The following is a 22,531-nucleotide window of genomic DNA, read 5'->3' on the forward strand; positions in this document are numbered from 1 at the left end:
AACGGTGTAAATCCAAGCACTCTCACCCCAGAGCCCGTGCACTATACTGCCATATGTGGAATTATGGGCAACTGTATGAATTAGACTTCTTTTAGTGAAATATATGTTAAATGAAAAGGGGCATATATGAGTACATTTTTACCCAATATTAGACCCCAAAACTATACTCAGGGCCAGTTTTGCCCCTTCCTTTCTTTTTTTTGGTAAATGTTAACGCTTTTTCTCCTTAAGACACACAGTTTCATTTATGGAGAGTATACAATAGTAAAGTGAAATATGTATTATTTCCCCCGTGTCAGCTGCAATCGTGACTATTCCTCTACAGCTGTGTTTTTGCATCTCTGAAGATTTTTGTACTTTTTTCCTAAAACTTTGAAACACTTTTGAAATGAACTTTGGTGCGGTGCTTTTTGGTGCTGCATGATCTTCTTTATTCTTTGTTATTGAAGGCCAAGGATAAACTAAGGCTTTTAAGTAAAGTCTACCATTTCTTTTCATTGTTACACATATTTTTAACTCTCAATCTGAATTTCTTTTTTTTTTTTTTTTTTACAAATAGTTTATCAATTCGAATTTCATAACTCAAATAAGTTGCCACACAAGTGCCATTGTACCCTGTAGTATATTTGTTTGTGGAAAAAAATGATAGTTTTCCACAAGTTAGTTAAATTAGCAATCAATTTAGGAAAGCCCTTAAGTTGAATATAGAAACATTTGAACAGAGAACTGTGTATTCCTTAATGATGATAGTTTTTGATAATGTATTTCAGAATAGAAGCTCTGCAGTGGACCCAGAACCACAAGTAAAATTGGAGGATATCCTCCCGTTGGCCTTTACTCGCCTTTGTGAGCCTAAAGAAGCTTCCTACAGTCTCATCAGGAAATATGTGTCTCAGTATTACCCTAAACTTAGAGTGGATATCAGGTATGAGCTGTTGTTCTGGACTTTAAAGCACAGATGCCGGGGCGCCTGGGAGGCTCAGTCGGTTAAGCATCCGACTTCGGCTCAGGGGTTTGAGCCCTGTGTCCGGCTCTGTGCTGACAGCCAGCTCACAGCCTGGAGCCTGTTTCAGATTCTGTGTCTCCCTCTCTCTCTGACCCTCCCCAGCTCACGCTATCTCTCCCTCTCTCAGAAATAAATAAAACATTTAAAAAATTTTTAAAAAGAAATTAAGCACAGATGCCTGTGCCTAGCTCTTTTCCGTGAGAAAGGAGAAAGTAAATATTCCAGAAGGATAACATTTAGCTGAGCTAAGGATAAAGCCTTTTTTTTGTGGGTTTTATTTATTTGTATTTTATTTTATTTTTTAAGGTCGATTTAGTTTGAGAGAGAGCACGATCACAGGCCGGGAAGGAACAGAGAATCCCAAGTAGACGCCATACTGTCAGCACAGAGCCTGACAAGGGGCTCGAACTCAACAAACTGAGATGATGCCCTGAGCCAAAATCAAGAGTTGGATGCTTAACCAACTGAGCCACCCAGATGCCCCTGGGTTTTATTTTTTGTCTCACTATATTTTCTTTTTCCTATCTCCACCGTAGCTTCTTTTTGAAAAAAGCCTACATGTTAACTCTTAGGAGACCTTGGTAGAATAGTTCTTTTCACCATGTCAGCTGCTAGAACATTCAGCATTAAACTCAATGTCCTCTCAGCTCTCATTATTTAAAAAAAATTTTTTTTAATGTTAAACAAATCCCTTTCCCTTCCCCCCAGCCACCACCATTCTACCTTCTGTGTGTCTGATTTTGACTATAAGAACCTTATACAAGTGGAGTCATCTAGTCTGTATCTTTTTGTGACTGGCTTATTTCATTAGCATAATGTCCTCAGCATTCATCCTTATTGTCGCATGCTAGAATTTCCTTCCTTTTTAAGGCTGAATAGTACTCTTTTACTGTATGTACTACATTTTGTTCGTTCATTCTTCTGTTAGTGAACACTTGGGTTTCACATTTTGGCTATTGTGAATAATGCTGCTATGAACACTGATGTACCAATATCTCTTTCAAATTCTGCTTTCAGTTCTTTGGGGCTGTATACCCAGAAGTAGAGTTGCTACATGATAGGATAATTCCTAGTTTTTAGCTTTTTGAGAAACTGCCATACTGTTTTCTACAGTGGCCATATCATTTTACTTTCCCACCAACGGTACACAAGGTTTCTAATTTCTCCATATCGTCACCATCCTGTATTTGTTTAAGGTTTTTCATTTATTTTGAGAGACAGAGCGAGTGCGGAGGGGCAGATGGGGGGAGAGGGAGAATCTTCTGTGCAGAGCCTGATGCAGGGCTCAAACTCACAAAACTGGAAGATCATGAGTTGAGCTGAAACCAAGAATCTGACACTTAATTGACTGAGCCACCTACACCTAGGCGCCCGTTTGTTTGTTTTTAACATTAGCCATCCTTAATGGGTATGGGGTGATTGGTATGGTTTGTTTTTTTTAGGGTTTTTTGTTTTTTTGTTTTGAGATAGAAAGTGCAAGTGAGGGGGAGAGAGAATCCCAAGCAGGCTCTGCACTGCTTGAACCCACAAACTGTGAGACCATGACCTGAGCTGAAGAGACCATGACTTGAGCTGAAGTCGGACACTTAACTGACTGAGCCACCCAGGTGCTCATTAGTATAAAATTCTGGGAGAATTTTTGGTAGTAATTCAATTCTAAAAATTTGCCATTTAAAAATATCTACACTGGTCATTGAGACTGTCACATGTGCTAATGTGTGGATTTATGCAGGTATATTACTTTGTTTAAATTTGTAATTTGTTTGTGTTTTGAGTATGTTTATATGAGATCTTTGTTATGATGGATGACTTTTGGAAAATTGTCTTTAATCCAGTCATTTTTATGGATGATTTTTATATTGAATGCATATTGTCCTGATAGTGTTCAGTAACAGTATTTACTTGCATTACTGAGGCACGCAATTAGAATTGCTGAGGCTGGGGCGCCTGGGTGGCTTAGTCGATTAAGCGTCCGACTTTCGCTTAGGTCATGATCTCGCGGTTCGTGGGTTCGAGCCCCGCGTCGGGCTCTGTGCTGACTGCCAGCTCGGAGCCTGGAGCCTGTTTCGGTCTGTGACTCCCCTCTCTCTCTGACCCTCCCCGGCTCACGCTGTCTCTCTCTCTCTCTCTCTCCTAGAAATAAATAAAACATTAAAAAAAAAAAGAATTTCTGAGGCCTTAGCCCAGAAGCTACATTTTCAGAAAAGCACTTAGTGGTCGTCTGAGTGTTCAGTTAAAGAGTCAGTGAAATAGTGCAAAAGAAAAGGGAATAATCATAGGAGCACAGAGTTTGAAATTAATGTCCTGATTTTTTCATGCTTTTTCTGCCCTGAGTATGACCCACATATACAGCCGTGAGCTAGAAGTGCATTTAAATATGGAAACACATTTCACTTTTATCTCTCTTTACTCTCTGGTGACTGGAGACCATATCTTATCCCAGCTTTTTTCTTTCCTTACCTTTCTACTGTACTCACAGGAGACAGTTGTTGATAGCAGTGTAACTTTGTTCTATGTCTCATCTTCATGAACCTTTCTAATCTTATGTTGAAACAAATTTTGCTTGGTAACAGATGGGTTATCAATCCATAAATGGTAACGAACTTGAAAACCTTTTCCTATGAACTTATTAACAGTAACTTTTTTTTCTTTTTCCCTTTTCTAAAACTATTGATTTTTCTCTACCTCTGTCGTGGAGTCCTGTCATACATACAGTTAACGTGACAATTTAGCCATACTTTTATTTATTTATTGAGAAGGGGGGTGGGCGGAGTGCACAGGTGAGCAAGGGGCAGAGAGAGAGGGAGAGAGAGAAGCAGGGCTCACCTTAAGCGGGGCTCAGCCTCCCTCAGAGTAGGGCTTGAGCTCACCTGATGTGGGGCTCAAACTTAAACCATGAGATCATGACCTGAACTGAAGTCAGATGCTTAACCGACTGAGCCACCCAGGTGCCCCAAAAAATGTGGTTGTTTTTTTTTAATGTTTTTCCCCAGTCTTTTAATTTAAACCCAAATTAGTTAACTTTCTCTTTTTTTAAAGTTGTTTTTGTTTTTTGGGTTTTGTTTTGTTTTTTTAGACCACACGCAATATGAGGTTCAAACTCACAACTCTGAGATCAAGAGTCTCATGCTCTTCTGACCCAGCTGGTCAGGTGCCCCTCTTATCTTTCCTATCCACACTCAATTGGCAGTTCTTTTCACTCACAAAGCTTTACACAACTAAATTTACATATATGTAAATCTAGCCCATACCTCCTTCCTAACTCCATATTCACGTAGACAGATGTCTGTTTGCTGTCACAGCTTGTGTTTCTAACTTAATATGTCCAAAACTAAACTACTGATTCCTCCCCAAAAGGCTCTGTGTTTTCTATATCTTCTCCATCTCGATTAATGGCCAACATCATCTTTTTAGTTGCTGAAGCCAAAACCATTGGTTTTGTGCTGGTCCTTTCTATTTATCCCACACTTCTAATTATCTAACCTGTAAGCAGTTACTTTGCCTTTGATGTTAGGATATATCCATAAACAGACCTCTTCCCATTACCTCCACTGTTCCTACTCTCTTCCAAGCCACCACCATCTCAGTCACTTTAGAGCAATGACTCTCTAACTTCTTTCATGCTCCCTCTCCTTCAGTCTGTTCTTAACTTACCAGTGAGGGTGAGACTTGTAAAAATGTAAGTTAGATCATAACACCTTGTTACTCAAACCTTCCTGTGGCTTCCCAGCCCCCTTACAGGTAAAGCCAGTGTCTCTAAAATGGTATATAAGACAGTATACTTCCATTGTGTCTCTGACCTGATCTCCTACTGCTTTTCCCTCCCTTAGCTGGCCTCACAGTCTTATTCTTGCTGTTCCCTTTGCCTGGATGGTTTTCCCCATAATCTACTTTGCTCACTCCTTCACTTCTCTCAGGTTTTTACTGTAATGTCATCATTAGAGTGCCTTGACTGCCTTCCTTTTTTGTAATCATTTTATTTTGGAAGCTTTCAAACATACACAAAAACGTAGAGAGAACGTAACCGTTCTACTAACATTATTTCCAACAAAATAAGTCCTAAGCATTATCCAATACACAGTCCGTGGTCACATGTCCTCATTTGTCTCCAAAATGACTTTTTAAAGTTTATTTATTTTAGAGAGAGAGCAGGGGAGTGGCAGAGAGAGAGGAAGGAAAGAGAATTCCAAGCAGGCCCCATGCTGTCAGTGCAGAGCGCAACGAGGGGCTTGATCCCATGAACTGTGAGATCATGACCTGAGCCAAAACCAAGAGTTGGACGCTCAACCAACTGAGCCACGTGGGCGCCCCCAAAATGACTTTTTATAGCTGGTTTGTTCCAGCCAGTGTCCGTACATGGTCCGTACGCTGTATTTGGTTGATGGAGCCACCTAAATTACATTTGCAATCTTTCCCTCCTCTCCCAGCATTCAGAATTCTACTTCTGTGCCTTACTTTTTTCTGTAGCACTAATCACATTCTAACACATAGTGCATCTGCTTGGTCTTTTTTTTTTTTTTTTTTGTTATTTTTGAGAGAGAGGAGCAGAGAAAGAGAATCCCAAACAGGCTCCACACTGTCAGTGCAAAGCCCGATGTGGGGCTTGAGCTCATCAACTGTGAGCTGAAATCAAGAGTCACCTGCTTAACCAGCTGAGCCATCCAGGTGCCCCTGCACCTGTCTACTCCATTAAAATGTCAGAATCCTGAAGGCCAGGACTTAAAAAAAACAATTTCTTTTTTGGTGTTTATTTTTGAGAGACAGCGTGCACAGGGGAGGGGCAGAGAGAGAGGGAGACACAGAATCTTAAGCAGACTCCTGGCACTGAGCTGTCAGCACAGAGCCTGATGCTGGGCTCGAACTCACACTGTGAGATTATGACCTGGGCCGAAGGCGGACACTTAACTGACTGAGCCGCTCAGGTGCCCTGGCCAGGATTTTTATCTATTTTGTTCACATCCGTTTCCTCTAAGCCCTAGCACACGGTAGATGCTCCATAAATATTAGTTGAATGAGTGATTGAAGGCATATAGGCATTTCACCTGGCCACTCCACAAAGAGCGTGTGTCCCAGAGTGTGCACGATGAGGCACGCGTTTCTACTCCCATATACTAAAGGCTCTAGAGCTTGTGGTGAAAAGCAGACTTTGGAACCAGACCGCTTGAGTTTAAATCCTCATTCTGACATTTTCTAGCTTTGTATCCTTGAGTCAGTTCCCTCTTTGTGTCCCAGTTCCCTAATTGATACACAACGTGTCAATAAGGTTGTTACATGGCGTACATCTCTTAGTACGTGTTAAGCACTTAGAACAGTGCTTGGTACATAGTAAGTGCTCAACTAATGTTAATATTATTAGCCTCTGTTCCAACATGATTCTCATGGTATGAGCATTACACCATGCTAAATAGGATTCTGATTTCAAAGATAGGTGTTTTTTTGTTTTTTGAGACAATGTGTGCACACATGCACGAGCAGTGGAAGGACCTAGAGGAAGAGAGAGAATCGTAAGCAGGCTTCATGCCCAGTGTGGAGCCTGATGTGGTCTCCATCTCACAAACTTGTGAAATTTGGACCGAGCCAAAATCAAGAGTTGCACACTCAACTGACTGAGCCACCCAGGTGCCCTAACAGTATTTCTTAAATTTTTACTTATTTTAGGGGCGCCTGGGTGGCTTAGTCGATTAAGCGTCCGACTTTCGCTTAGGTCATGATCTCGCGGTTTGTGGGTTCGAGCCCCGCGTCAGGCTCTGTGCTGACTGCCAGCTCAGAGCCTGGAGCCTGTTTCAGTCTGTGACTCCCTCTCACTCTGACCCTCCCCTGCTCACGCTGTCTCTCTCTCTCTCTCTCCTAGAAATTTAAAAAAAAATTTTTTTTTTTAATTTTTACTTATTTTAGAGAGAGGGAGAGTGAACGTGAGCATAAGTGGGGGAGGTGTGGAGAGAAAGAGTCCCATGCAGGCTCTGTGCAGTCAGCCTGATGACACAGGGCTCGATCTCTTGCACCTTGAAATCATGACCTGAGCAGAGATCAAGAATCAGATGCTTATCCAACTGAGCTACTCAAGCATCCCAGTATTTTTTATATAACATGCAAGTTGTCTCCTGTATTTTGATAGCAGTGATTTTTTGCAATTCTGAATTAAAAAGTGGGTATGTTGGATTTACATAGAGACTTTTGAGGTCACTCTAAGATACCTTTAGGAACTTTCAAGGGTAGTTCTGTCACATGGCATTAGAAATCATTGTGTGTGGTGTAACTTCATCATACTCTTTTTTTTTTTTTCTCTCTGTCTTCCCACACCAGTATAAGAACATAGCCCACAATTCAGTTGTATGTCCTTTACATATCTCTGAACTTTTTAATTTCTTTGGTGACCCCATAGATTCTTAACATTTTCAACTCTGAGTAATTTCAAGTGTCTTGTGATCTTCTTAATTACATTTATGCATTTAAAAAAAAATTTCTTTAATGTTTTATTTATTTCTGAGAGAGAGACCGCGTGAGCAGGGGAGGGTCATAGAGAGGGAAACACAGAATCTGAAACAGGCTCCAGGTTCCGAGCTGTCAGCACAGAGCCCAATGCGGGGCTCAAACCCACAAACCATGAGATCATGACCTGAGCTGAAGTCGGACGCTCAGCCGACTGAGCCACCCAGGCACCCCCCATTTATGCATTTCTAACAGACCAGTGGAATGCTCTTATTTATATGCTTGCAATTCAGAATCCTTGCTGCTACCAGTTGCTTTTTTGTTCTTCATCCCTTACTTCTGACCCTCTCTGCACATGGCTTTCATTTGTATATGTCTCAGCATAGACCAACTTTCTCCACAGTTGAATAACATGGCAATCAACAATTACCTGCTTCAGACTAAACTGGTCTGATTATCTAACTAAAAACAAAACTTGTTGGGGCGCCTGGGTGGCTCCGTTGGCTAAGCGTCCAACTCTTGGTTTTGCTCAGGCTATGATCTCACGTCTCTTGAGTTTCAGCCCCACATTGGGCTCCACACTGACAACGCGGAGCCTTGGGATTCTTTCTCCCTCCCTCTCTCTGCTCCTCTCCTGCTCGTGTTCTCCCTCTCTCTTTCTTACAATAATTAAACTTAAAAACCCAAACATGTTATAATAATAAAAAGTCCCTTGAATTTGTATAGGGCTTTATAAAACACTTTTGTACATTGTTTTCCATAATTCTCAAAATAGATGTAAAAATACATAGGGGCGCCTGGTTGGCTCAGTCAGTTGAGTGTCCGACTTCAGCTCAAGTCATAATCCATGGTTCATGGGTTCAAGCCCCATGTTGGTTCTGTGCTTACAGCTCAGAGCCTGGAGCCTGCTTCCAATTCTGTGTCTGCTCCTCCCCTGTTTGCGTCCTGTCTCTCTGTCTCTCAAAAATAAACATTAAAAATATGTGTGTGTGTGTGTGTATTCCTACCTCAATTTTGCTGATAAAAATCTTACTCAGTTACCTGGCTTTTCACTGGTAAAGCCAGAATTTCTTTTTTTTTAATTTTTTTTTAATTTTTATTTTTGAGGGAGTGAAATGTGTGTGTGGTCAGGGGAGAGAGAAAAGGAGACAGCATCTGAAGTGGGCTTTGCACTGAGAGTGGAGAGCTCAAAGTGGGGCTTGAACTAATGAGCTTTGAGATCATGACCTAAATTGAAGTCAGACGCCCAACCGACTTAGCCACCCAGGCGCCCCCAGTTTTTCAGTATCATACTTCTTGTTTTTTCCACTGTTCTGGGTTGTCTTATATTGGAAAGTGCAGGCATTGCATAGTGAGTAAGAATGTAGAATCTGGAATCAGACTGCCCAAATTTGTAACTGGTTCTTCCCCTGCCTAACTTGGAAAGATGACTTGACTTTTTTGTGTCACTCAACTTTTCTCTGTAAAATATGGGCAATAATAATACCTATTACTTGGGTTTGTTGTGTTCTCTGGTTTATTCCACACATATAAAATATTTCGAACAGCACTTGGTATTATAGTGAGTACCAAATGGTGTGATATAGACTATAGAATTTTTCAGAACAGGGAGCCGTGCCTGGAAGTTAACAGTAAGTTCAAGAGATGGGGCATGATTAGGTCTAGAAGAGTATAGTATGTAGATGTATGGTAGAGTGGCATTCTTAATATTTTTAGTGTTTATTCTTTGAGAGGGAAAACACAAGTGGGGGAGGGGCAGAGAGAGGGAGGGAGACACAGAATCCGAAGCAGCTCCAGGCTCTCAGCTGTCAGCACAGAGCCCGATGCGTGACTCAAACCCACAAACCGTGAGATTGTGACCTGAGCCAAAGTCGGATGCTTAACCGACTGAACCACCCAGGTGTCCCTAGAGTGACATTCTTCAAGGAGCTTCATGAGAAAATTTCAGAGACAGGAGCTGGCATTCTTTTTTTGGAACTAAAAGGAGCCTGGGTCTGACTGTATCTGGACTAACACGAGTAGGATCAAGTCACGAGAGACTTTAAAGCCGGGTTGAGGCATTAGGACCTGACACCTGATCAGCTGATTAACACCATAACGGTGGCTTTTGTAGGTGTGTTGACCTGGCTGTGGTTTGCATTTTGAAGACAGACAGCAGCACAGTGCCCAGAAGGGAGGGCATGGTGGCTTGTACTAAGGTTATGGCAGTGATCAAAGAATGGGGCAGTCTGAGAAGTTTTGAAGCAGCTGGTATGCAAGTACGGTTTTACTAGAAGATAGAGGAATGAGTGACAGAATTCTGTGACTTGTAAAAGCCCAGACAAAGTATATGCTGGCATAAAGGTTTCTGAGGAAACAGAAATGTTAGGAAGGGAACCAGTTTTCTCTCTTGGAGCATCTGAATGTCAGTTAAGACGATTCTTCTTATTGGAGTGTCAGTGTTTCACTTTGTGACCTCTGCCCCCGTTGGAAATCAGTCTTCAAGCAGAGTGCCTTATAGAGCAACTAATGGGAAACGTGTTTGACAATTAAGTCACTCCCTCAGTTATGTTCCCAAAGCTCTGTATGTGTACTTCAACAGTGATCCTTCTCATCCTTTACAGTGATTATTATATGTTCATCATCTCTTAAGTTCCTGGAGTTTAGTGACCAGACCTATGTGTTTATTCCTGTATAACTATAATAAATACTCAGTAAATGTTTGTGGGATGAGGGACTTCACGTGTGTGTGTGGATATGTGTGTGTTTTGGGTTGTGGCGTAAATCATATTCATCCTAAATGGAATATACTGGCTTAGAGATATTTTCATTGTGATTTTTCTTTAATTGAGAGTTTCTTCATTTGGAGTGTCAGGGATGTACAAGATTTGATAAGCTAGTTTCTACTCTTTAGCATCCTGTTAGATTATGGCATCCCCTCTATTCTTCCTCACTAAGCATACAGATGTCATATAAACTCTAGTGTCAGCTCAACCTGTAATGCTTAGTGGTTAGATCAAAATTTTAAATTTCTTCTCCAAAGAAAAATCTCAAAGTTCAGTGAAGCACCTCAAATGATAGTTTGGCTTCGTTACTCTGTCTCTTAGCAGGCTGCCCTACTGATCTCTGTTGGTCAATGTAACAACTAACCAGTTTCAAGCGACTCACCTCAGATTCTGTTTATTGGGTGCTATTCTAGTAATTCTTGAGAATTAAGACAGAACACACCACCAGACTTTGAGTTTACGATCCACCCTTTCTTCAGATGTCCTGTTGTTGACCTGAATGTAGAGGTTTCCATTTGACTGTCTTGTTCCATACCACAGTCCTTTTTTTAAGCCCGAAGTCAACTTGATTGGTTTGTCCCTGCACCCAAAGTCCCCACCCCCACCTCTGAGACTGACTACTCCTTAACAGGACAATCTTGCACTTGTTCCTATGTGTTTTGGGTTTTTTTTAAGCGTTTTAAAAAAATTTTTTAACGTTTATTTATTTTTGAGAGACAGACAGAGTGTGAGCAGGAGAGGGGCAGAGAGAGAGAAAGACACAGAATCTGAAGCAGGCTCCAGGCTCTGAGCTGTCAGCACAGAGCCCGACGTGGGGCTCGAACTCACAAACCACAAGATCATGACCTGAGCCGAAGTCGGCCACTTAACCAACTGAGCCACCCAGGTGCCCTAAGATTTTTTTTTAAGTTGATTTATTTTGAGAGAGAGAAAGCAAGTGGGGTAGAGGCAAAGAGCAAGGGAGAGAGAGAATCTCAAGCAGGCTCAGAACTGTCAGTGCAGAGCCTAATGTGCGGTTCAAACTCACAAATTGTGAGATCATGACCTGAGCTGAAACAAGAGTCAGATGCTCAACTGACTGAGCTACCCAGAAGATTTTATTTTGAGGTAATCCCCACCTTGCATAGGGCTAGAACTCACAGCCCCAAGATCAAGAGTTACATACTCCACCAACTTAGCCAGCCAGGCACCCCTCTTACTTAATTACTTTCCTGCCATTTGGTTTTGATGACCTAGTGTCGTTTGTTTGTGTTTTGTTTCTTTTAAACTGTAACCCTCTTCAGACAGACACTATGTTAAGAACAGCCTATTTTCTTTCCCAGGGAATTATATTAGGCTAACTCCAGTCATGGGTTTATAAAAAATGACTTGTTGTTTTTTGTTAATGTGTTACATACTTTTTAAAATACAGTTATTTAGAAATTTTTTCCTCCAAGAATTCCAGAGTTGGGTGAGACTTTAAACATACTCATGCTTTGCTTGATTACACAGTTCGGTTGTGGTGGTAGAATAAGTGGAAGGTGTTTGGAGTGCCCTGGAGGTTTGGAAATTGGTTCTGTATGGGACATGGTTTATGTCCCTGGATAATGACCTAACTGCTTTGCTTGAAAAAAGAATGCCACTTGTTAAGGGAGACAAAATGTTATTTATCATTGTCCATTTTAACAAACTACTACATATAATAGGAATCGGAACTTTAGTGCAGGGGAAAACCCTGGATTTGTTTCTTCACATCTTTCCTTCATTGATGTTTATCACTATGTTTTTTATTTGTTTTCTCTGCAGGCCTCAGCTGTTGAAGAATGCTCTGCAGAGAGCAGTAGAGAGAGGCCAGTTAGAACAAATAACTGGCAAAGGTGCTTCTGGGACATTCCAGGTTAGAGGCCAAAAAGGCTTGGTTGTAGAGAAGTGGCTCTCAAAAGTTTTGGTTTCAGGACCAATTTATACTCTAAAAATTCTTTGAGGACCCCAGGAGGTTATTTTTATGGGGGTTATACCTGTCAATACTTACCATATTAGAGATTAAAACTGAGGAAAATTTTAAACATTTATTCATTTTTTAAGAAAACATTTTATGTTAGTGTAATAACACTTTTTTTGTGAAAAAATATATTTTTGGAAAATTTACTGTTCATTAAAAATTTGCAAGTCTTTAATGTCTTGCTTAAGAGAAGACAGCTGGGATCTGTCTTAACAGATATTTCAACATATTTGGGGTTCCATCTTTGAAGAAAATTCACCTCACAGTTCGAAAAGTATGGAGTATTTTAAGATAATCTTCAAATAATTGTAGGTATTATTCTTTGATACTATACCAAAACTCAACAAATGGTAATTTTTTAAGTAGCTTTATTGAGGTATGACTTATGTACCGTAAAATATACTCATTTTAAGTTACAATTTATTAATCAGTGATTTTTAGTAAGTTTACAGAGTTGTATAACCATCACTACAATCCAGTTTTAGAACATTCCATCACAGAGAAAGATCTCTTGTGCCCATTTGCAGTCTCTCCCCATTCTAATCTGTAGCCAGCCTACTCGTCCACTTTGTTTTTGTATAGATTTCCCTTTTCTACACGTGTCACGTAGGTGGAGTCATACACTCTGCGGTCTTTTGTGCCTGGCTTTTTTCACGTAGCATAATCTTTTTTGAATTTTATCCATGTTGCAGCATTAATCAGTGCTTTCATTCCTTTTTATTGCCAAATAGTATTCCATTATGCATCTAACACGTTCTGTTTATTTATTCACGAGTTGATGAACGTTGGGTTATTTCCACTCTTTACTCTTACAATTAATATTGCCTATGAACCTTTGCATCCAAATCTTTGTGCAAATAAAACATTTTTATTTCACATGGATATATAACTAGTAGTGTTGACTTGCTAGACAACAAGCTGGACGCTATGGTCAATTTATGTTGTAAGAAACTGCCAGAATGGCTACATCATTTTACATTCCCACCAGCAAAGTATAAGGGTTCCAGTTTCTCCACATCCTTGCAAGCACTTGTTATTATCTTGTTAAAATCCTCGCCATACTGGTAGTCACAGAATGCTATTTTGTTATGGTTTTGGTTGGCATTTCTCTCATGATTGCGGACATTGACCATCTTTTCTTGTGCTTAATGGACATTTGTTTATCTTTTCTGGTGAAATGTGGATTTAAATTCTTTACCTGTTTTTAAATTTGAGTTATTTGTCTTATTATGGAGTCTAAAAGTTGTGTGACTAGATTCGGGCTCCTCACTAGATACATGATTTGCAAACATTTTCTCCTAATCTGTGGCCTGTGCTTTCACTTTCTTGATGGTATCTTTTGAAGTGCAAAGGTATTTAATTTTGATGAAGTCTAGTTTATCATTTTTTAAAATTGCTTGTGCTGTTGGCATATCCAGGAAATCATTGCCTAACTTAGATCACAAGATTCACTCTTACATTATTTTTAAGAGTTTTTAAATACTTTTAGGCTCTGTCCATTTTGAGTTTTATGGTGTGAGGTAAGGCTATAAGTTTGTTCTTGCATGTAGATATCTAATTGTCCTAATACTTTTTATTTATTAATTTATTTAAAAATATTTTTTTAATGTTTGTTTATTTCTGAGAGAGAATGAGCAGGGGAAAGACAGAGAAAGAAAGAGAGAGAGAGAGAGAGAGAGAATCCAAAACAGGCTCCAGGCTCTGAGCTGTCAGCACAGAGCCAAGTGCAGGGCTCAAACCCAGAAAAGACAAGATCAAGACCTAGGACAAAGCCGGATGCTTAACTGACTGAGCCACCCAGGCGTCCTGTAACACTTTTTATTTAAAAGACTATCTGTTCCCCACTGAATTACCTTGACATCTTTATTTAAAAGAAAAAAGAAAAAAACATAAATGTTAAGGATTTATTTCTGGACTCTTGATTTTTCTCCATTGATCCATGTACGAATTCTTATGCCAGGATCACNGACGCTTAACCGACTAAGCCATTCAGGTGCCCCGCCAGGATCACAGTCTTGATGACTATAGCTTTGAAAATTTTGCAGCAAGTTTTCAAATTGGAAAATGTTAAAAAATGTAATTTTTAAAGAATATTGTTTTGACTATTCTTAGTATTGTGTATTTCCCTATGAATTTGAAGATCCATTCATCATTTTTCACAAAAAAGTCAGCTAGGATTTTGGTAGAGATTGCATTGAAGCTATACATCAATTTGGGAAGAATCACTGTTTTTATAACATTGAGTTTTCCAGTTCATGAACACTGACTATCTCTTTGTTTATTTAGATCCTTAGCTTCTCTCAGCAGCATTTTGTAGTTTTCGGCATATAGGTCTTACATTTAAGTTTATTCTTAAGTATTTTATTCTTTTCCACGTTATGGTAAATGGAAATATTTTCAAGAAATATGGTCAAGAAATATTTCAAGAAATATGTTCATTGCTGACACATAGAAATACAGTTGATTTGTCTGTTGATCTTCTATCCGGCAGCCTTGCTGAACCCATTTACTGGTTCTAGGAGTTTTTTCTGTAAGTTCCTTAGGATTTTTGTGGATTCCCTAGAATTTTCTACATACACAGTTAGGTCATTTGCAGATAAAGTCCATTTTGCTTCTGCCTTTCTCATTTGGATATTTTGTTTTGCTTTTTCTTGCCTAATTGTACTAGATCAAAGCTCCAGTACAGTGCTGGGCGCAGGCCTCCTTGTCGTGTTCCCCTTAATGAGGGGGGACATCAGGTCTTCGACCGTTAAGTTAGCTGTAGGTCATTCATGGATGCCTGTTACCGGGTTGAGAAAAGTTTCCTCAGTTACTAGTTTCTTAGGTGTTTTCATTATGAATGGCTTTTGGGTTTGCTACATGATTTTTCTGGGTTTCTTGAGATGACCATGTGATCTCTGTCCTTTATTCTGTTAATATGGTATATTACATTAATTGATTCCGTGGTTATTCCATAAAGGTTAGTTGCCATATGGAACCTAAAACTATATGTATGAACCTCTTGTACTCTGTTACCTTAAAGTCTTTGTGTCTGTCTTGAACTTTGAGCGGATCTTTTAACCATGCATAGTTTTAACACATGGCCATTTGGAAAATAGTGGTTCAATGAATTATGCAGATAATTAAAATGTTATCACATTTCATCAAACAGTAACAAAAGTAACAGTAATATTCCCCATCAATCTTATTAGAACAATATTTAAGTACTAGGAAATTATTAAGCACACCGTGGTATATATCAATGTCCCATGATTTAAGTTTTTTCTTAAAAAGTTGCATTTTATGCTTGGCAACAAACACTGTTAGTTTTCCTTGAAGGGAGAGGCTCATTTAATACATTTTCAAGAAAATGTCTATCAGATGCCCAAGTCTAAATAATAAATAACCACAGTTTATCTGTTAGTCATTCCTTCAAGTAAGAAGGGGTGTCCCATGAAAAATGAAGCTAGTTCAGCTTACAGCTCCGTCACAGGGGTGCTTCTCCTTGAGACTGCCGTCGTATATCCATATATAGTTGACATGTTTAATGTGTTCCTCCCATTTCATCCCATAAAATAACAAAAAGACATGCACTGCAGTTGAGACTTAATAGTTTTTACTACTTCATCAAGGGCTTTCTTAAGTGAAATTGGCTTTTTTTCTTTTTTTAGACAAGTACATAGCAGTAAAGAATACAGTAACTACTGGTACATTTTTGTGTCTCTGCCTTGATTTATGGTAAGGCAGCAGCAGTTTTACCCACCATTGCTTTTCCACCATCAGTGCAAATGTCACCACAGTGAAAAAGGCAAATCACACCTTAGTATTATTATGAAAATAGTTTTGACCTTGCAGATCCTCTGAAAGAGTCCCAGGAACCCCAATGGGTTTGTGGACCACTCTTTGAGAATCTCTGTTTTAGATTCTTATACCGGAGTTTGTCCTTTTACTCTTTTTGCTTGTTGGTGCTGATCTTTGTTCCCCATCCTTTTCTCCTTAGAATATGTTAATTTTCTGTTGTATAATATCCTAAATATTAAAACTTTTCCTTTGCTATTTTCCTTACAGGATTAGAAAGGTTATTTATTATTTTTATAACTCCTCCATTTTTCAGATTGAGACAAAGGAAGTATTCTCAAAAGTGTCTTAATTATTAGGGCACAACAAGTTAACCTGCTTATTGGGGTACAGCTGTCACTCTGAGTTAGGGTAGCTGTTGCTGTGTGAGGTTGGATGGAGGGGTTAATGGAAAGAGAAAATACCCATAGGAGGGTTGGGACTCCTTAGTTAGATTTAATACCTGATGAGCGGGAATAGAAAGTCCCTAACCTGACAATTTATTGTAAAACATATCTGTGCTAATGCAGGAACTCCGACCCACCTGGTGCAGAGGAGTCTTGTCTTGACCTGCTTTGGGAGAGTGTTGTCTTGATGCTTTTCTCTTCCTCCTTGGAAAACAGCTGAAGAAATCAGGGGAGAAGCCCCTGCTTGGTGGAAGCCTGATGGAATATGCAATCTTGTCTGCCATCGCTGCCATGAATGAGCCGAAGACCTGCTCCACCACTGCTCTGAAGAAGTATGTCCTGGAGAACCACCCAGGGACCAATTCTAACTATCAAAGTAAGACTCCGAGCTGTGTGCATTTAACTGGGGTCGCAGGGATTGTCTTGTGAACAGTTCTGGAGATCGTGCCATTACAAAGCCTTAACTACTGACTGAAAACCAAGAGGGAACAGCAACTCTACAAATTTATTATTTAGAAAAAGAAAAACACGTAATCAAGGCTTATCCTTAAATTAAAATGTCCACTAAAGATCAGTATTTGATTTTAGTTTGCTATAAAGATTTTTCTTGTATTTCTTGATATTGTAATTTAGATAAATCTCTTGGTTCAGAATACCTCTTAAGTACAGTGCCTTTCTGAATGTTTACCAAAACACCTAATTTCCCTTTGAAGCCAAGCCAGTGTTTTAAAATACTACTTACTTTATTTCTTGTTGCCTTAAGCCCTATAACAGAAAATACTTTTTTCAGTAAAGTATATTTACCCTCTCAGGTGGTGATTTGAGATTAACAGCGTGGCCTTATCAGCACTGTCATACAGATTAATGAGGCTGTATATTTTCTCAGTGAACTACTAGAATAGGCATAGCGGTATAGGGTAGGGAATATGGAAAATAAGTTTCAAAACGCAAACTGGGCTGTATTCTTTTAATTAAAAGTAATTTTGAAGTCTGAATATTGACTTTTAACCTACGCAGTATGAATTTTTTAATCTTCTGGAGGAATGCTTTTCTTTTTTAACGTTCATTTATCTTTGAGAGAGCATGTGCATACACCCATGTGCAGGGGAGGGGCAGAGGAGTGGAGAGAGAATCCCAAGCAGGCTCTGTGGACAGCGCAGAGCCCCACAGTCTTCAGAGCCCGATGGGGGGCTCAAACTCACAGGCCATAAGATCATGACCTGAGCCAAAATCAAGGGTTGGATGCTCAACCAGTTGAGCCATCCGTCAGGTGCCCTTGGTTTTGTTCTTTATAGATATTCTCCTGAATGATTTCTTAGTACATATAGGTATGCAGTAGATGTTTGAATGACTGGAAATGAGAGGGTTAGTTTTAGGTTGTCTGTTAATCATTTTTGTGCCACTGTAGGGCAGGTCACTCACCACTCTGCTTCTGTTGTGCTTTCTTTGAAATGAGGAACTTGACTTAATGGCCTCTAAAGTCTCAGTCTCTTGCCATGACAATTTAACTCTTTTCAAATTTATGGGCACTTAATTGTTAAGTGAATTAGTAATCCCTTTGACCACAAAGAATTCACTTAGCACATGTCACCTGCTGTCTGACAACACATAAATTGATGCGTAAGTGATTGTGGTTGAGGGAATTATAAAACTGAATCACTTTCTTCTTTTCTGGATTTTTTTGTTCAGTGCATTTGTTGAAGAAGACTCTGCAGAAATGTGAAAAGAATGGGTGGATGGAACAGATCTCTGGCAAAGGGTTCAGTGGCACCTTCCAGCTCTGTTTTCCCTATTACCCCAGGTAAGCAGCTAGCCCATAATGTGAAGTGTTGGTCATTATAAATTTAAAATTGTTTTAGAGCAAACACTTTTCGTGTTACAACAGGGGAATCTTGGCTGTCCTTCTAGATCTTTTTAGCCATCCGTTCCTTAAAATCAAGCATTGAATTCTTGGAGATCATTGGCCACTTATTTTTATGTTCATTCTTTATTAAGTAAATGATAATGACAAGATTATTAGAGGATTATGTGTGTTTTCACTGACCGTCACTCAAGGAGGGAGAGCATTGGCTGCTTCCAGTAATCCTAATCTGCCTTCTCCATACTATAGAGACAGGGTTGTTTCCTTGAAAACCTCTTTTATCTATACTTTATTTATGCAACAAACCAAAAACTGTATTGAGCACTTCTAGGGGCCAAGCACTGCTCTGTGCACCCATGCACACCATGCCTTCTTATACTCTGATTTCTAGTAAAGTGCCATGACATGTACCACTAAAGCCCTACATTAGCAAGAGTATAGTGTATGTCTTATATTGTACCTTGTGCACAAGCCTGAGTTACTTGGCTGACTGCATATTATTTGAATTTTTCAAATACTAAATTTCTTAAAGTCATGTACATAAAATGTTATAATTTAGGGACTTATTAATCAATGGAATCAATATTTCTATCAGTAAGGGCAAATAAAATCAGAAAATCCTTGCCGAATTTCTCTAAAACTTTGAGGAGATTCAGCCTTTATAATATTCTGAGGACTTTTGCCAGTATCATGAAGCCAAAAAAAAAAAAAAAAAGTACACCTGCTGTGCAAACTGTTTGCTACCTTGTAGACAGACCACAGTCACTGCTGTTTATTCAGTGACTGATACAGTGCTAAACACACGTAATAATTAATTGCCTACTAAGTAAATGATTAAGAATCCATTTTATTGGGGCATCTGGGTGGCTTAGTGAGTTAAGCATCTGACTCTTGATTTTGGTGCATGCCTTGATATCACAGTCATGAAATCAAGCCCCATGTTGGGACTCTGCACTGGGTGTGGAGCTTGCCTAAGATTCTCTCCCTCCCTATGCCTTTGCCCCTCCCTCCTTCACATACATTGCTCTCTCTCTCTCTCTCTCTCTCTCTCTCTCAAAAGATTAAAAGGGGTGCTTGGGTGGCTCCCTCAGTTGAGCTTCTGACTTCAGGTCATGATCTCATGGTTCCTGGGTTCAAGCCTCACGTCGGGCTCTGTGCTGACATCTCAGAGCCTGAAGCCTGCTTTGGATTCTGTGTCTCTCTTTCTCTCTGCCCCTCCCCTGCTTGCATTCTGTCTCTCTCTCAAAAATGAATAAACATTAAAAAAAAATTTTAACGTAAAATATAAAAACAGATGAAAAGGAATCAGTTTTTTTAAATGGCAGGAGGAAGGGAATGAGGTATGGTTCTGGACTTTTATAGATTTATTATAACTGAGTGTGTGTTCAAAAAAGGTTAAACTGTAACCTGATACTTGTAACATCGCATTTGGGGAGGCCAGGAAGAAGTGGACTGTCCAGGAAAGAGCATCTAGGTTCACTTTTTTCCCTTGTCCTGAATGTCCTATATGGGACTTCTCTTTTACATAATTTTACCTAATTTTTCTTTTCTTTTTTCCTTTAAATAGCCCAGGAGTTCTATTTCCAAAGAAAGAGCTAGATGATTCAAGAGATGAGGATGAAGATGAGGATGACTCTTCAGAAGAAGACTCTGATGATGAAGAGCCACCACCTAAGAGAAGGTATGGATGTGTGGGAAACCTTTCTTAACAGCTCAGGATCCCTCTCAGAAAGCTCTTTGTGTAACATTTGAATTTGTCTTATTGGAAATTCAGGGGCTTCGAACTTAGGAAGCACTGTGAATATGTGTAATTTACTGTTTGGTCAAATCTTTATGTGTATCCGTAGTTTGTTGGTAATATTCAAAGAAAAATAATCGCATATTTTTGTAGAAAAGACATCATATATTATGTACAGACTTCCATGAAGTGTTTGAATTTTTATGCAATTTTAGTTAAGACTCTAGTTAAAAAAAAAATAACCACATTCCTATCCTTTACATAGGTGACTTCTATCTACCGTGTGTCTTTTTTGGCAAAGTATCTGGTCGTCCTGGCAAAGTGAATCTCTTGAGTACTAAGTGGTCACCTTTGCTCTTTGTTCTCACAGGTTGCAGAAGAAAACCCCAGCCAAGTCATCCGTGAAGGCCGCACCTATGAAGCAGAGAGGGTCGAAGCCTGCTCCCAAAGTCCCAGCTGCCCAGCGAGGGAAAGCTAGGCCCCTGTCTAAGAAAGCCCCTCCTAAGGCCAAAACTCCTGCCAAGAAAGCCAGACCCTCATCCTCAGTCATCAAGAAACCTAGTGGTGGCTCTTCAAAAAAGCCTGCAGCCAGTGTGAGAAAGGAAGTGAAATTGCCCAGCAAGGGCAAAGCCAACATGAAGAAATCTTTCAAAGCAAAAAAGTAAATTTTATAGGGATAAAAGGGTATCATGATAAAATTCAGAATCTTATTTTCTAAGGTCAGTGTGCATTTGTTTTAGTTTTGATGCTTTTAAAATTACATTTTTTTCCTTCCCTATGAACTTTGTGGGGAGGCAATATAAATAAACCAATTTAGGCATTTGTTAGCTTTAGGTGCTGTTCTTGGTGCCTGCCCCTTCCCGCAGTCATTTTAATTTCTGTGATAACTCTGGATTTTCCTGAACTGTATGACCTATACTTGCCATTTTTTCTCCCTCTACCCCAACCCTCTTTTTTTATGGTCAGCTTTGGCCTTGTTTTTTTTTTTCTTTCTTTCTTCCAGCTTTATGTAAACACTTGCAAAGATTTTTATATTTGTAGAAAACATCAAGAATAGGATGCTGGTCAGGTGCTGGAAGTGAAAAAAAAAAGGCAGTATATATAGCACTGACTGAATTGAAAGCCTTCTGCCTGGAGACTTCAGTTTTAGCTATAATAATTAATCTTATTTATAAAACCACTCCACTAACCCTTTCTCTCCAACGATAAAAACACAGAGACATCTTAGCTTTGAGAGTAAGCCAAAAAAGTCATGACTTCATTAGATTCTGCAGACCTATGACTCCTTTGGGCCACTTTCCACATTGGCCAATTTCCAGGTGTTTTTCGCTGGCCCAGGGCATTGCTTCCCTCCACCACAAGCACAAATTCCCTCCACCACTTGGTTTTTGACTGAAGAGGAAATAGAGGAATATATTGAATTTGTGATTTCTGGTGTCACCTGTGTTACCAAAAACCAAAACATATAAAATCTTGGTCAAATGTTTAAATATATTTTTTAATATTTGGAGCATGAGTTGTCATTTCCTGTTTGCCTTTTTTATAAGGAAATGTTGGGAGAGTCACATCATTACTAATATAGAAATATTAAGTGGAAAAACATACAATTTGCTAAAATAAACTAAATTCCGGATTCATCTGTGGGTTTTTCTCCCCTCCTTTCTTTCCACAGCACTTTTGATATCAAGCAAGTGGCTTCCTTTTTTGAGATATTTACATAAAGAAAAAAAAGCAAATGAAGCCCGACTACCTAACCCTTTCTCATTTGTATTTGTTTTCGTATTGTGAAGTTGTGTTAAATAGTACTAGCTTTCTACTTGAGAAATACTGATTTCCGGTTATCATTTATCCTCCCTGTGGCACTTGACATTTTAATTGTCTTAAACTTTTTGGTGTACACCTTCTGGCCCCTTGAGCGCTGCCAGAAGCAAAAGACGTTTGTTTCCTTCATTCCACTTGCGTTGTCTCCTGGGATCCCATCTGCAGCCTAGAGTGTGGCTGGAAATGGACTTGAGAAGATCGGCTTGAAAGTAGATCCATAATCATGTGTGGATCCCATCATGAACTCATTGGAATTTGTGTTGCATGTAAGGCAATCTTTCCTGTTGTAAATCTTCCTTTTTTTATGTACATATATTTTGAAAAATATGAATAAACATGAAATTTTAAAGCTGCTGAACTGTAGCTTATATTTAAAAGCTTCTAGTATACCCTTAAAAGTAGCTAAGTGTTGCATTCAGCTGAGTCTTTTCTACTCCTTGGAATAGCTGCTGTCCATTTTCCTTTTTATTTATTCATTTTAATTTTTTTAATGTTTATCATTGAGAGAGAGAGAGGGAGACACAGAATCTGAAGCAGGCTCCAGGCTCCAATCTGTCAGTGCACAAGGTGGGGCTCGAACCATGAGGTCATGACCTGAGCTGAAGTCCGATGCTTAAGCGACTGAGCCACCCAGGTGCCCCTCTGTTTTCCTTTTTAAATACAAACTCCAGTTAATTTGCTTTTGAATTCTTCATCTGGATGGTAAA

General features: G+C 39.4%; 1 protein-coding gene across 3 annotated transcripts in view; it reads left to right on the forward strand.

Annotated features, from left to right (window-relative positions):
• The window catches only part of HP1BP3 (heterochromatin protein 1 binding protein 3), a 37,324-nt gene extending 15,147 nt beyond the window's left edge, over nt 1–22,177 (forward strand). For 2 of the 3 annotated variants that reach the window (XM_077775788.1, XM_077775790.1), the window contains 6 exons: nt 771–925; nt 11,986–12,076; nt 16,621–16,780; nt 18,094–18,205; nt 19,833–19,946; nt 20,374–22,177. In XM_077775788.1, coding sequence (XP_077631914.1) covers nt 771–925; nt 11,986–12,076; nt 16,621–16,780; nt 18,094–18,205; nt 19,833–19,946; nt 20,374–20,668 — 927 coding nt within the window. In that variant the 3' untranslated portion in view covers nt 20,669–22,177. Of the gene's footprint in view, nt 1–770; nt 926–11,985; nt 12,077–16,527; nt 16,781–18,093; nt 18,206–19,832; nt 19,947–20,373 lie in introns of those variants that run through there. The other variant, XM_077775791.1, reaches the window with a different exon arrangement.
• The last annotated feature ends 354 nt before the right edge of the window (nt 22,178–22,531 follow it).

The sequence above is a fragment of the Crocuta crocuta genome, unplaced genomic scaffold (genome assembly GCF_008692635.1).
Source record: "Crocuta crocuta isolate KB4526 unplaced genomic scaffold, BGI_CrCroc_1.0 scaffold127, whole genome shotgun sequence".
Taxonomy (NCBI): Eukaryota; Metazoa; Chordata; class Mammalia; order Carnivora; family Hyaenidae; genus Crocuta; species Crocuta crocuta.